Raw genomic sequence first — 15,761 nt, 5'->3', positions numbered from 1 at the left:
AAATTTCAATGATAAAAAGCTTAAATTTTTTAGATTCCTAAACTACTACAATAAAATACTACATGAAAACGAACCATTTCAGTGCGAAAAGCCATCTCCCTTTCCAATGTTGAGAGGTGAGAAAAATGACGATCATTTTCAAAGAGGTGTGTTATATGGCTCCTGTAAAAACAAAACGGTAAGAAAGGAACAGTGTTGGAACTTACACTATTTTTAAAAGAAACTCTAAAAGCAAAAATAAAATTACCTATAACTTTGCAGCTAATTGTACAATAAAACTCAAACACAATGGTATCCATATTTGTTTTTTTGCTCAGTATATCTTACATTTCCACTAAAATTTCTCTCTATAAGAAAATATATTCAAATTAGTTTTAAAATTAGAATGAACCAGGATAATGATATTTTAAGCCAAGTACAATAAAATTACAGATTAAACCATAAATGTCACTGGGTTACCATTTCAGAAATGTCTGATTAATGAAATTCATATTTCTTTCTATCCAGAAGATTAAAAAAATTAATCTTCCTCTCAACATGAACACTATATTAATGTTAAGTGAAGGAGAGTTTCAAATGTAACCTCTTTAATAATAGATCTCTTTTTATTAAAAATAGCATTATTCTGACCCTGATTTATCAATTAAACTGCATTTCAGACTATTTTGTTGCATGTAATAACATATATTCATTCTTATACTAAATTTATTCCTATATATGTGTATCTATATATGTGAAATAGCTTTGGTAAGTTATAAACATCTGCATAAGCTACACCATAGGAGAAAAACAATCTTACCAGTGCAACACTGCTGCAAAGGCAGCTGGAAGGAAAAAGAAACGTTAATTATTATTTTAGCATAAAAAAAAGTTTTCACTTTACAGAAAAGCATTACAAAGGTAAGTGGTAAAGGCTGGGAAGCGTAAATCTTGAACATTTTGGAACTGGGCAAAGAACAGGGACTTTTCAAAAGAAGTCCTAGTGCTCTGCTTAAAATACCAACAGACAGAATTACAAAAGAATTAGACATATATCTACAATTTTCATTCACTCACTCATTCAACAAAAAAAAATGAGGGACCATTATTTGCCAAAAACTATAAAAGAAACCCTTGGATGGGAAGCTCCACAAACACAACTGCAAGAAGAACAGAACCAATGGAGAAAGCAACAGAATAAAGAAATACTGTGACCTCGGGGAACAGGACTGGGGATGGAAAAAAGGGAGGGGGGAACTACTACTTTTTATATACTGCTGTAATATCTGAATTTTCATAATAAATTTTTACTATTTTTTAAATAAATTTAAAAGGAAACAAGTACAGAAGAAAGAGATGGTGAGGAGAAAAAAAGAAAAGGTAAGAGAGAGAAAACAAATTAGTACAAAAGCCAGTCTCCTATGAGAATCAATAGTTTGCTTTCTGTCCAAGTACAAAGAACATATTAAACTGAATTCAGAAAACACCATTCAATTTTCTTTTATCACAAGATTCACCTTATTGTAGGCTTCTGATTAAATAACTACTGAGGAACTGAACTATGAAAATATTCTTAGAAACAAAAACAAACAGCTCAGATCTTATTAGCTTATTCTTAAAGAACTATTTACATTTTTTAAAATTAAAAAATACATTTGCCTAAGAGATATTAATGGTCACAAAAGACACAGTTACTCTTTCTGGGTCACTGAAACTGCAAATATTTAACTAAGTCTATCATTTGACATTTGTTTATATATGGTACTTTGATCTTTTGAAATTTTGATTTTTTTCTTGTTAACAAATCTGTCATCCACTTTCTTTTTGGTTTCCACCTTTAAAGACTTCACCCCACCATAATAAAATATGGACTTTATTTTCTCAATGACCTAACAATCATGCTCTGAATAAATCATTCTTCTCTCATAGAATATAAATGCCAATATTATCATACTGAAGACTTGTCACACTTTGGTAATCCCTCTGAGATTACAATTGGGATTTCATTTATAAATTAATATAGGAAGAATCTCCATGTTTACAATATAAATCTATATGTTCATATCCATAACCATGATATGTACATTTAATTATTCAACTCACTTTTCAATTGCCACTGACAAAAACCCTGTCAGTAGCACTAATACATAACACTTAGTTAACTCATATTTCTTATTAAGTCTTTACTGGGAGTTTAACATTTATTTGCCTGCTAATATCTGTGAAATTTTGTTTTCATTATACTTTACTGTGTATTGTTAATATATATTTTTGAAGTGTATTTATTTTGTAATGCATTTCTTCTTGGCTCATTTACTAAACTATTAATTCCCCTAGGTTTGTTTTTTTTGGTTTATCATCTTCAATTCTTCACTTCAAATAATATTTTTAAATGATAATTTCGCTTCTGTTTATAATTTTACTATTGGTTTCTTCTTCCTGTCTGACAATAATAATAAAATTCTAGACTAATACTAAATAACTCTGGTAAAGAAGGACATCCAGTCTTCTGCTGACTTTAACAGAAATGTATTTTACATTATGCCTTTAAATTAGCCTTTTACTTTCACAACTCTGAAGTAATAAACAGGATTTCTAAAGATCATCATTATTCTACTTCCTCAGAGCACTACAATTTCTTAGAAGGACAGAAGGTACAAAGTGGCTTTTCGTGCCCTCCTTTAATTTCTTTAATTCAATCTATGCAGCACTAGAATGGACAACTTTTGGAGTTCTTGGCATTTGAAAGACACTCTTTCATAGTCCCCAGGGTCGATTCATAATCTGCCCAATATTATGAATTTCTTTGTTCATTTCAATTTAATAAAAATAATAAAGCAGTTAACATTTGAATTCTTATTACCTGTCAGGCATCTTTTAAGTGCTTTACTGAGCTAACTCAATAAATCCTCACAGCCATCCTATGTGATAGGTACCGATACTTCCCTAGATTACAGAAAAGAAACTGAGACCCAGGAAACATTAGGAACTTGCCCAAGAAACAAAGTGGGTAAACAGAGAAAAGGAGGTTGGAGGCAGGAATTCTGATCTAAGATCCCTGTCACTGCATGGCATCCTGTGGAGGATGGAGGGGACGAGACGAGGCCAAGGTCTCCTTACTCCTTCCTTCTTTTTTTTTAACTTTAAAGATAAAAGAAAAAAGTAACAATTCATCTGTAGATAAAGGCAGTATGTTTTATAGCAGCTATTAATTTTTATATAAAATTGTAGAGCTATGTTTTAATTAATTCAAACTTGAAATAAATAATACTTATATGTCATTTGAAAATGAAAGCCCTAGTAAAGCAGATACTGCCTTGTCAGCATACAATTTCAGCACAAAGACATAAAATGACAAAAACTTCTCAAGGCATCATTAAAGAGCTTTTCTGGACTTATTGCCTACAGAAAAGATTATAAATGATTTTTTCTAAATGTATTCCAGTGATTATCAATCCAGTGTATAATCTTTTGAGATTGTCACAAAATTAATAATCCATTTTTCCAGGTTAACATATATGCTATTTTTGTCATTCTAAGGTACTGAGGCAAATACAGCATTTTAAAAAAATCAGAACATAAAAAAACTTTCAAAAAATCCAAAACTATTCTATAAGAAAAAGGTGTTCAAGAAAAGAAAGTTTGCTTTGTAATCTGATTCAAAAGATTGCAATCCTGTGGCTGAGAATTCTGAGAGGCTCTTTTGTTTTGCTGGAAGCACACAAATTACCAACACTCTGAAACTAAATTGGCCACTCCTTCCACTTTCTGATTAAAGAAATTTTGTACCAGCTTATATGTCACATTATGTCAATTTTCAGTCTTATGGGACTTGAGCTGCTTCTTCACTGAAAATTATTCTCCTGTTATTAGAATCTTGTTTAAACAAAATAGAATGTAACTCCCTGAGGGTAGAAACAATGTTTTACTGAACTTTACTACAGTAGTACTTAGCGGGAAGCGGAGCACATAGTCCAACTCAAATGTTTGCTGAATTAATGCATGTAATTTGATATAATTAAGAGGGAAATAAAATAATCCTAAATCATATCCACATAATAAACCAAAGTTGAATGTACTTTGATTGATGGATAGCTACATACACACATACACACACACACACTCATGTACATGTAATAGTTTTTTTTTCAAAAATAGAAAGTCCCCATGATTAGTGCAAATTAGACCCCTCATCCACTTGCAGTCTTCTGCCTATCCTCAGTTCTCTGCACCACACCCCAGTGCAGCAGAGTTGGGTTCCCAAGGTCCTGCCCCAGCTCATGCTCCCTCTGAAGCACCTCCTTCCAGCCACAGCTCCCCAGGCCAGTGGAGTCTTTGCTGTAAGTTTAGTGTCCTCAGAAAGTGGGGAGGGGACACCCCTGCCCCCTCCCCATGCCTGGCCCGCAGTAGTCAGATGCAGCAGGAGGGCAGAAGAACAGGAAAGAAATAGGAGAGGAGGTTCTTCCCATACTGTTCTGCTCAACCCTCAAGGGCTCCTAAACCCTATTCCTTCTCCAACCAGCACGCAGCCTCCTGACTGCTCTCACCAACTCTCCCAGCTTCCTCCCCAACCCAGGTCGCCCTGCCCCAGCAGGTGACTCAGAAGTCCTGGGCTCCTCTGCAGACCTCACCCACTCACCCAATTAGGACTGCTGCTAAGTCAAGCCCTGAGATCAGCTTTTTGAAGGTTCCTCAGCTGAGTCTTTTATGCACTAAAGTTGGAGACCCACTGTCCTTTCTCTCTTCCTCCTCCTCAAGGTATGAGAGCCAGAACCGGGAAGCCAGGGTGGACTACTTCTCTCTTTGCCTGTCTGTCCGTCAGTGGTGACCTGCAGGCCACCCTCCTGTGACTGCAGCCAGAGGCAAGTACTCCTGACCACAAATACACACATATACAGCTTCCCCCCATGTTACAGTTTACCCCTTACACGTGTACTTCATAACTAGTGCTTGACTTAAAATTCACAGAGTACCTTCACAAGCTCTCTCATTTGAGTGTCACAACAGTCCTGTGAGTATTCACTCCCATTTTACAAATGAAAACCTGGGCCTCCCAAGAGGCTCCTTCCCCAAATGCAAGAACCTGGACCCAGAGGTTCTAATTCCAAGCCTGCTTCTTTCCACAGTGGCAGAGCTGCCTCCTTTCCCACTTGTCAGCATTCAGTGACCTCATCTAGTAACAATATTTACATGGACAAATATATTCTAAGTCCAAAATGACTTGCAAAATTTAAAAATACAACTTATTCTTAAATTGAGGTTAATCCATACTTAAAGCATTTTGTGGAGTTTCAGCCTCCCTAATGCTCAAGTGACAAAATAACATAAAAAGAAGTTAAGAATTCTTCTTAATCTACTAGACGAGGTTTTCAAATCAACCTTGATAAGATCTATACTCAACCCCTTCCTAATATTACTAACAACTATTCTCAAGGGTCCATTCAGAGTTTGGTAGTTTCTTTCCAGAAGCTGAAGTCACCAGTCAACAGCCTCCCTGTTCTATACCAGCAATCCCTTCTGGAGAATGAAGTCAGTTTCTGAATGTACAGATTTAAGCATCTCTTCCCCTAGTCTGAAAAGTCTCATGACTTTCCATGGCTTACACCGTGGAGCCCACATTCTGGCCTATTTCCAGTTAATCCCATCACAAACCCTTCACGCTGGCTGCAGTGGGCAACAAGCCCCTCAATACCATAGTGTCATTAAGGCTCCTGCCTGAAAACCCCTAATTCAGCCTTCAAAGGCAAAGGAATTCAAATGTGGGGTTTTGTGAAGCCTGTCCTGCCACCATAGCTATTACACCTTTATTAGAGCACCTTAACAGCTAGTCATGCACACAACAGTTTCCTCTGCTAGAATGAACACAAAGGCCTTGAGGCTGAGCTTGTGTTTAATTTACCTTGACATCTACATCTTCCAGCATTGTGCCTGGCACCTTGCTGGATTGAACTGTTAAATGACTATCATCATGTAAGAGAAATTAGAGAACATACTCAATTAAGTAAAAACCTAAACACCTAAAGACAGTATCAAGCAGGGAGGGCATAACTCCGAGGTAGAGATGCTCCTTCTCACGCACAAGGTCCTGTATTCAATCCCTAGTACCTCTGTTAAAAATTAAGTAATTAATTAAACCTAATTAACTCCCAAAAAAAACAAACAAAAAACATAAAGACAATATCTAAGCATTCCAATCTGCTCAAAGGGTTCCCGTCACATAGGGTAAAATAGATATACTACAACAAAATTAATATATTGAAAGAAATCATATTTTTAGTCTACAGTGCCTAGAATAAATCAAAGCTCAGTTTCTGTGTGGTAAACTAACAAGTGAAAAGACATTCTTTAGGACTCAGTTTGGGAAAGAGAAAACAGTTGTGTATACCACAAGCTAAGTTCCTTCCTTCTTTCTAGCACCTAGATTTTTGTGTGTTATTAAGTGCTTTAAAGTCAACAAGTGCCTAAATGCCTACTAGATGCACAACACATTTTCCTAGAAACCAAGAACATTGAAGAAGTATCAGCCAACATCTTTGTCCTTAAAGATGAAATCTTTGAGAGATAAGATTTAGATACATAAAATAATGAGAGAACACATTAAGGCACCCAAGCAAATAGCACAAAGTCTATGAACTGTAAGAAATCTGAGAAGGCAGGTCAATAATGGCCTTCTCAGGGCAGGGTTTATTAAAGTTGGATTAGAGGTTGTGGGGAGCAGGATCTCAGAACACGGTTACAACTTAGGTGAGGATTAATAAGTAGCCAGAAGAGAAGACAGCTGCAATAAAGCCGAATGTGGACTCTGATCCAACAAAAAAGAATTCCCATCACTAACACTGCTGATACAGAATACACATGATACTGGTAATAATGAGATATGTATTAAAGGCCTTCTCACTGTGTACACAGTGTGACAGGCTGTCAGAGGCTGTGAACACCAGGAGGGGAGTTTGGCAGAGCTACTGGACCAGTGGTACCAAGAATGGGAGCACCAGAGGCCCCCGGGCCAGTAAACTCTGTGCTCTGAAGAGACCATTCACCCCAACACTCATGCCACACACATCATTTTCTTTGTGTGCCATGATATAAAAAAGATTAGGAAGCAGGAGGCTAGTCAAAAGAAACAGCAAGTTTCAGAGAGAACATCATAAGGCAGCAATACAGAGAGATGCTGATCTAAATCCTGGGATTTCATTAGAATCATCAGTGGCAATATATAAAATTAGAGATATTTGAATATTAATCCAGGGCTCCTAAATCTGAAACTCCAGGGATTTTTTTTCCTTTTAGTACACAAGTGATTCTGATGTACAGTCAAGGCTAATTATCACTGGTACAGAAATGACTGGAGCAAAATCTCTGAAGTTGCTCACAAAATTTGATGTAAGAATTGGCTGCTTTCTTAATGCCTCTGAGCAATCATTGTGAAACAAAAGCTTTAGTAAATCTAATGGAAAATCTGTAGAAGCTGCATCTCTTCACAAGAGAAATAGAGATCCATACATACACAATACAGCCCCAGGCCCATCATATTAAGCACGAGATTTTAACCAGTTTGTTAATCGATAAACCGCTTAACATTTTAAGGTTATGGTTATGGATTCCCCCCAAACTGCAAACTGCCTTGGGTATCACAATGTCATGCTTATCTTTTAAATGATCAAGAAAACTGTGATACCGATTTTCCCTCTCTTTTTTTAAAAATAACAATCCCAAGCAACCAACCAACACAATCAAAAACAATTCAGAATTTAGTAGTTTTCAAAAAATAGTTATGCAAAGACAAAATGGAGATTGACCAGTTGACCATAAGGATTTAACAATCTGAGCAATTCTCCAAATAAGCATCAGCCACCAAAGTAGTGCTCTAGCTAAAAAAAAGTTATCAGGTCTTGGAACATATGAGGTCATCTTCCCATTAAAGTCTCTTTGACAGTTGCCTTAGATTGTAGATCTGAAACCTACAATTTGACAGATGAGCTTATCAAGCCAAGAGACCTTAACTTTAATCCCAAACTTTACCCAGTGAACTCACTAGTGATGTCAGGCCATTCACCTGGCCTACTTTAGTTTCCTCAGATGTAAAATTCGGGGAGCTAACTTTGAAGTTCTAGATTTCCATGAAATTTCCACGGAGATCAAAGATGAGAAGACTGACAAACCAGGTCTGATATTTAAAAAAAGAAAAAAATTTAAACATAATGGAAAACAGTAGCACTCTGCTAGTTATGTAAGTGCTTTATGATTAGTATTAGAACGTGGGGAAGAGATTTTGAGGGATGACATTTGCAGCACTAAAAGGCTGCATTATAAGATACTGTGGTTACCGTTAGGAAGTAATGGGAAATATGATGCAGAGCAGTAGCATATTAAGCAAATTAGTTGGTGTGAAAATATGAGTTAAAGCCTCACTCTTCTCAATTACAACAATATTCTCAAATTAAAAATCTGTCAAGATGGCAAGTTTTCAAAAATTATTGGCCAAGTGATTTATAAACTGTATTTAATATAAAGTTTGTGCTACTGTAAACTAGAAGATAAAATCACCTCCATCCTTGGTCACTACAATGAATCACTCAGAACTTCTGTGACTGATTTTGGTGACTGTGCTATTACGTTAACATCTGCTGCTATGATTAAAACTGCAAAATGCCATCCAAGAACCAATTATGTGTAGTGACAGTCCTGAAAAACACACCTGACAATTGGTCACTTTGGAAAGGAAATCAAATAGGAGGAAATATGCCAGGCAAGCATGAAGACATGTGCACTGCTAACTCAAATGCATTCAGGGAAAAAAAAAAAAAGACAGTAATGATGCTGAGAAAATAAAAATAAGTATTAAAGCAAAAATAAAAGTTACAGTAGTTGTAGATTTATGTACTCTAAAAATTGATTCTTGCACTTCTTAAATTTATCCCAATTCAATGGTTTTTGAATTATGAAAGATCATCCATGAAGAACTGATCTTTCCTATGAAACAACACTGCCTTTTATGGGATTAAACAGCAATGTAAAGATCCTGACTTAGAAAGAGATGTAAATTTTACTAGCTTTGATGACTAGTAATAATCAGAATGGTAACGAAAGAAAACTAGCAGACTCTTCCACAGAAGAATAACGTTCTAATGGTACATGGGTAAAGTACAATCTGATGGCAAAAGATGAACCAGCAAAACAAGAATTTAGGACTAAACATATAAATTATAAAGCCTAAAGCTGTCCCATTTGGAAACAGGTGCACGTGCTTGTAGTGTCTATGATGATATAAATATCTTATTAACATAAACTTTAAGAGACATTATAATACAGCCTAACATGCTAAGTGTAAAACTTATAAAAATGATTATAGTTCAAATTTCAGCAACATCCAAATACACACACGTATATAATAAAATTTTATCTGCTTTCAGTATTGATGCCATGTTATGAGCCAAAAGTCAATCACAAGTTGGTAATATATCCTTATATTTACATGAACTAATCACATTTGTTATGCATTTGAGCACCATGAATATCACATGTTCAGAACCCTTCTAATCATATCTTTTAATAACATATGTTTAAGTGATTGTAAACATTCTTTAAAGTTGACCAGAAGTCTACTTTAGAAAGAAAAAAACTGGTTTTAAACATTGGAGAAATTCTATAGAAGTCCAGATACCCATCCTATTTGCTGGCTTTCCAGGAAAGTATATTTAATGTCTATGTATTAACACTGTCAGAGGTGGTGCTCAGGTATGTCTAAGTGCTGGCTTGCAGGCCATCTCACAAGATGGCCAGTGGCCCCTGCACCTATTGGTTTCTCAGCTTTTCTTGTCCTTTATGACACCCCTAATATGCTCTCTTTGCACTTCTTATTCCCTTATCTCTAGTTATGATCCCGCTCTTCACTGAAGAAGGAAGAAACAAGAAAGCTAACTCTTACTGAGCACTAAATGTAGAGGTTTCTCAGAACTGGACCTTGGGACTTCTTATCTCCTCTTGCTATACTCACCCTAGAGAAGATGAAATACAAGCATAGCGGTAAAGAGCATGAACTCTGGAGCCACACTGCCTGGGTTCAAATCCTGACACTTTCACATTCTAGGCTAGATGGCCTTGGGAAAGTGACTTAACATCTATGTGCCTCAGATCCTCCATCTGGTAGAATGAGTATGACAATCAGTGTCACGGTAAGGAAAGAGTGACGAGTTAAATGAGTTTGAGATAAGCGAGTTAATTAACCTAAAGCACCTAGAACTACGCCTGGCACAAAGTAGACCCCATATCAGGAGAAGATTCTATCACACCAGTTCCCATGAATTTAATATCATCCAAAGCTAATGACTCCCTCTTTTATGTTTCCACTCACACTGCTTGTCTTATGTCCCACCGCCCACTTGACATTTCTACCTGGACATCTCACAGATGTCGCAAAGGTAACATGTCCAAGACAGAATTCTTGATCTTCTTCCTTAAATCTGTCCCCTCACCATACCCCTAGTTTTCCCCATCTCCGTGAATGCTACTCTAATTAAAATGACAGCCATATTAGATGATAAATGGCAACTCACAGCCCATTTGGGGGAAAGAATAGAGATTAGGAGAAACGCTGGCAAACTGGACTGCCTGTGCTCCCACTGCACATCTCTCTCTGGGTTCAGCTCCGGGGGGGCTCCTCTTCCCCTTCAGGCCCAGCCATGGCCGCATCTTCCCACTGGGGACAATCCCTGGGTGCTTCAGTGTCCTTTGTGGGTTCCTTAAATCTGCTCACACTTTTGAAAATAGGCCACTTATTAAATGTTTCCTGCCAAGACACTGACATACGTACATAGTTTGACAGACAGACGTATGGATAAACGTCCAGGGTTGGATTTTCAGAAGTGTTAGCAGGTTTAATGTAAACTGTGCTACTTACTGTGGGTTGTGGTCAAAAGTTGGAGAAACATGTCTTGGTTCTTCTTACTATACCACTGCCTCCCCCTGGCTCATATAGGGAGCTATTGGGTTAAAACTTCTAAAAATAAACATTTCAAAAATCCTTCTTTTTGATTGTTACCATTAAATAGTAAATAATATCCAAAAAAAAAAAAAAGGGAAAACATGTATGTCTACTAAAATTGATTTTTTTTTTTAAACAGGGCTTAAGACTGCCCAACAGTGGAAAGGGCCACCTTGGTAGGTAGTGAGTTCCCCATCAATGCCTAGCACATGTGGAGAAGACAAGAGAACTGATCAAGGGACCCCTAGTCAGTCTCTTTTTTAAAAACTGTGCCTGTAACAGGAAGCCTCAAATTGTAAAATTTCTTCCTAAACATAAACGGAGCAATTTTTGTCATAGCAAAATCCCATACTAAAAAACCATACCTTGTCAGATCTCATTCTGGGAGGAGGAAGGAGAGTGGAAATGAGGCAGCTTTCAAAAATGTGTAAACTCTGCTCCTCTTTGCAGGATCTGAGGGTACAGATCCAGAGAAAGAACCAAACATCCCAGGTCTAATCATTCTCCAGAACCATCTTTTAAGCTGCCCCCATGGCCTCATGTTAATGGTTAACAAGGACAGGAAGTCTCTAGACCTTGGTCTGGTCATCTAACCTCCATCCATCTGATGGCCAGTGCCCAGCATAACCCAAGAATGTGGGACAGCACCTTCACTGTACCTCTTCCAATATCCAAAGGGGTAAGTCAAGTAAAGTGTCATGCTGTTATTTTAATACAAAACTGTGCTGTACTTAGGTATGAGCATTACTAGATTCAAATATAAGCCATCCAATATAAGAAGATTCAAAGGAAACACAATTACAAGCAAAGAAAATATGCACAAAAGAAAATGGCAACAGACACTATTCTGTGATTTGTTATTGTAACCTCCCTGAAGAGCTGAGGCCATCACATATTTCACTACAAAGTGGTTAATATTCATAGTGGCAACTTCATTCTGTCACCAGCTCTCAAAGGCATGTGTTTTTTATAATAGTAACTAAAACTTGTAAAATGCTCTAGACACAAAGTGTCCAGCCACATAGTACCCACCCCTTTTAGTTCTGCTCCTCAAGACATGCCTGTGGAGTAAGTAGGGCAGGTGATAATCCCATGTCACAGAGAAGGCAAGGTTCACTAAGGAAATAACTTGAAACTTAAACTAAACTTAACCACTGTGAACTGGATCAGGAGCCTGTTTCATCCACTGTATCATGCTGCCTCCCCAAGGTGAACTTATCTAACCTGCACACCGGCAGGATTTTTAAAGCTCGCGACTGAAAAACAAGAGAAATGTACTGAAAATGCTGAATTTCTCTAGGCTTGAATCTATAATAGAGAAAAGTAACCCAATAGTACTATCAACCTTTCTGAGCTCATTAAAATGTGTGTGCAAGGGGGAGCGAGCGCGCGCGCGCGCGCGCACACACACACGCACACATACACACACACGGTGATGACTGTGGCTTTTTATGATTGAGCGGCTTCTAGTGATGGCTGTGATCTCAGGGGAAGCCAATTGTTTTGTTCTATTTTCCTGGTCTATATTAAACACCGAAGTCTTTTGGGTCACTAAGGGAATTTGAAAGGATAGTAAGAGCTAAATCACGAATAGTTAAATAATTTAGTAGCCAAAGCCCATTAATGACATTATATAGGAAAGGCAGTGTTACAGCATTTTACTTGCTGACTTAGAAAAATTAGGCCGATTATCGAGACTGCTATAACTTCCCTTATCTGAATGTCAATCAGGAAACAAAGGAAACCTGAAGTCGGTCCACAACATGTGAATGTTTCAACTTTATTTTTTTTTTTCAGCACACCGTTACATATCATCCATTTGGTCAAAACAGCGGGAGAGGAAGGGAGCCCTCCACGCCAATCGTTCCCAGGTCAGCAGGAAGGATTAAGGCTCGGGCTCCCAAAACACAATACAATCTGGAAAGTGACGTGCGGAGGGGAATCACAAATAAAGTGCCACCGGCGATGTTTGCAGCCAAGAAGAAAAAAGCATGCTAAAATTTAATTATAAGTTTAGCAACTTTCTAGGACAGGGAACGTGCGTTTGCTTTGAGTTCAACAGAACTGCTTCCAACCCAAAGCAAACCATCCTCCCGGGCAGGGGCCGAAATAACGGGAAGCCGGCCAGCCCGCGCCAATCAGCAGCGCCCAAGTCTCGTTAACGCAGACCTGCCAGTTCGCGGCCAGGCCGGGCAGCTGTTGATCTCGGGGCCATTTTTTTTTTTTTAAAGCAGAGCCAGAGAGCGGGTAGGAAGGGAGCGAGGAAGCTGAGCCGGGGGAGGGGGAGGGGAGGAGGAGGTAAGGGCGTCCCAGGAAAAGTCGGAGAGGGCTGCAAACTGGCGGGGACCGGCCGGCGGGGCTCCGCGGAGCGGAAGCCGGAGGAGAGCGCAGGGGAGGGGGAGAGGGGGCCCGCGCCTCAAAGTTCCGCGTCCCGGCGGCGCCCGCGCGCTGGGCTGCTCACCTAGCAGGAGCGTGGTCCAGGTCCGGCCGCGCCCCGAGCGCCGCAGGCCCAGCGCCCCGCGCAGCCCGACAGCCAAGCGCCCCCCGAGGCCGCCCCCGGAGGGCGGCGCGGGAGGCTCGGCGCGGGGCCCCTTCCTGCCCGCGGCGCCCTTGCGCCGGGGGGACGGGGGCGCGCGCTCTGGCCCGGGCTCCCCGGCGCCGACGTCTGGCGCCCCCCTCAGCGGTGACTGCGAGGCGCGGGGCGGCTGGGGCGGCTTGGGGGCCGCCTCCCGGTGCTTGTTCCGCGCCTGCAGGACCATCTTAGCATAGTCGCGCCCGCTCGCTGCGCGCGCCCGGACGGCGGCCGGGGAACGGCGGGCTGGTGGGGCGTCCCCGGCGCCGCTCACTGTCCGGCGGGCGGGCAGGCGGGCGGAGGGCGGGCCGGTACCTCCCCGCGGGCGGGGAGAGCTGCAAGGCCGGGCGGCGGCTGCCTGCCTGGTAGTGCGGCCGGGAGGCGGCGCCGGACTCGCGCGCCCGCCGCCGTTGCCGCCGCTCCGGTTGTCACGGCGACCGCGGAACGCCGGGGGGCGGGGGCGGGGACACCCTGTGAGCGGCCCCGGCCCCTCCCCCGCCGCCCCTCGGCGCCGGACGCGCGCTCCCGGCTGGCCAGCGCGCACGCGCGGACTTCCGGCGCGGGCGGCGGCCGACCCGGGGGCCGACCCGAGACCCCGTCCCTGTTTGGGACTCAAGCGGGGCTCGGCTGGGGCGAGGGCGGCGACCGCCTTCCGGGAACGGCTGTCCTTCCCTTTGGGAGCGGCCAGGAAGAAGGGAGGGCCCGCTCGAGGCGAGGGCGCTGGCCGAAGTTTCGGACCGGATTAAGGCTGCAAGTGGAGCCCAGTGAAGCCCGCGCGGCCTCAGCGACTCGTCGCGGGGGCGGTCGAACCGGGAAAGAGGCGCTCGGGAACGACCACGGCGGGGCGCTGTGCGTGCGCTCTGGAGCCTCGGAGGCCCTGCCGCTGGAAGGCGAGCCGACCAAAGTCAGGCCACGAGGTCACATTTACTCCATAGTGTGTGGCCTCTCAATTTAGAATGCTGCCGAGTACAGCTTCCCCATTTACTGGTGCGACAAGCGGGGCATCCTGATTTAAAATGGCAGCGGAATATCTCAGGGGAAGCTAATAACGGTCGAGACACAGTGTGAGCCTGACATTAAAACCGTAAACTGAAAACCAGGATAGAAGCCCAGGCGGAGGGATATAAAATTGAACGGACAGAGAAGGAAAGATAATCAACAAGTATATTCTGTTAGTTTCAAATGCTGTAACTTTGTGGCTTGAAAGAAAGCAGGAAAAAAAAACTTTATTGGCTGATAAATACAAAACTTTAGTCGAAAATATATTTTCTTTCACATAGCAACGGATGGCATGTCTGAAGGAAGCCCAGTAAGCTTGGGAAAACCGGACAGATCCCAGTTACCCTCCTCCCCTCTACCCTACGCTCGCATTCTTTGCACAAACCCTGCAGCTTCATGGATAACGGAGAGATTCCTTTCCTTGAGATGTCCAGTGGGCTTGCTCCAAAGAGTTATCCTTAATTCCCAGTTTTGTAAATGAAGCCACGTCGTTCTGATTATCTCCATTGTAATTCCAGGGGCTTCACGTGGGCTGTGAATCCTCGCCCTTAAGTTTCTCTGCCCAATGATTTCTTTATTTGAGAAAGTAAATGCCGGCATCTATTCACTGTTCAGCCTTCTTAAAGGCAATGGATTATTTTGTAAAGGGAAAAAAAATTGCCATGCTAATTAAGGATCCCTCATACTCTGTGTATTTTGTGAATCTTGATTTTGAGATGTCTTTTAGAGAAGGGAACAACTATTTTTAGACACTTTTTTTTTTAGTGATTGAAAGTGATATTACAGAATGCTTGGGTTCTGAAACAATGTGTCAGGTGGATCCAGGGTTACCCTCTTGGATTCATCTGGTACCATTTAACCAGAGAAAACACTTGTTGAATGAATAAATGAGTGATTGAGTGAATAAATGCATGAGATAACATAATCAAATGATAGTTCATAACGCTGTGTTCTGTAGCGCACTTGAAAGTCACTTAGTTCTAGCCCTCTTCAACAATGCTCTCGAATTTCTGGAGGACAAAGACTCCTCCGTACTCAGCCTCATATTGTCAGCCTTACCCAGAGCCTGGCTATTAAAGTTTGCTGAATTTAATTGAAAGAGGAACACTTATCGTTTGAGGCACACCCAGTGGATTTTGATCAGTTCTTTGCTTGGCTACCAAGTGGAGACTCCCAGAGAAGGGCAGTCTAGAGTATTGGTCAAAAACCATGGTAATTGTAGGCCCA

At 41.2% G+C, this 15,761-nt stretch overlaps 1 protein-coding gene across 5 annotated transcripts in view; it reads right to left on the bottom strand.

The window, feature by feature from the left end:
- The window catches only part of DPY19L1 (dpy-19 like C-mannosyltransferase 1), an 84,610-nt gene extending 70,625 nt beyond the window's left edge, over positions 1-13,985 (bottom strand). For 2 of the 5 annotated variants that reach the window (XM_072964686.1, XM_072964685.1), the window contains exons 1-3: positions 13,425-13,965; positions 800-824; positions 75-162 (exon numbers count right to left, since the gene is read on the bottom strand). In XM_072964686.1, coding sequence (XP_072820787.1) covers positions 75-162; positions 800-824; positions 13,425-13,722 — 411 coding nt within the window. In that variant the 5' untranslated portion in view covers positions 13,723-13,965. Of the gene's footprint in view, positions 1-74; positions 163-799; positions 825-13,424 lie in introns of all 5 variants that reach the window. The other 3 variants (XM_072964684.1, XM_072964687.1, XM_072964688.1) reach the window with 2 other exon arrangements.
- Positions 13,986-15,761: the final 1,776 nt, after the last annotated feature.

Source organism: Vicugna pacos, chromosome 7 (genome assembly GCF_048564905.1).
Source record: "Vicugna pacos chromosome 7, VicPac4, whole genome shotgun sequence".
NCBI classification, from domain to species: Eukaryota; Metazoa; Chordata; class Mammalia; order Artiodactyla; family Camelidae; genus Vicugna; species Vicugna pacos.
Note: the sequence above shows the minus strand (reverse complement) of the source record. Positions and strands in the feature narration are given on the sequence as shown.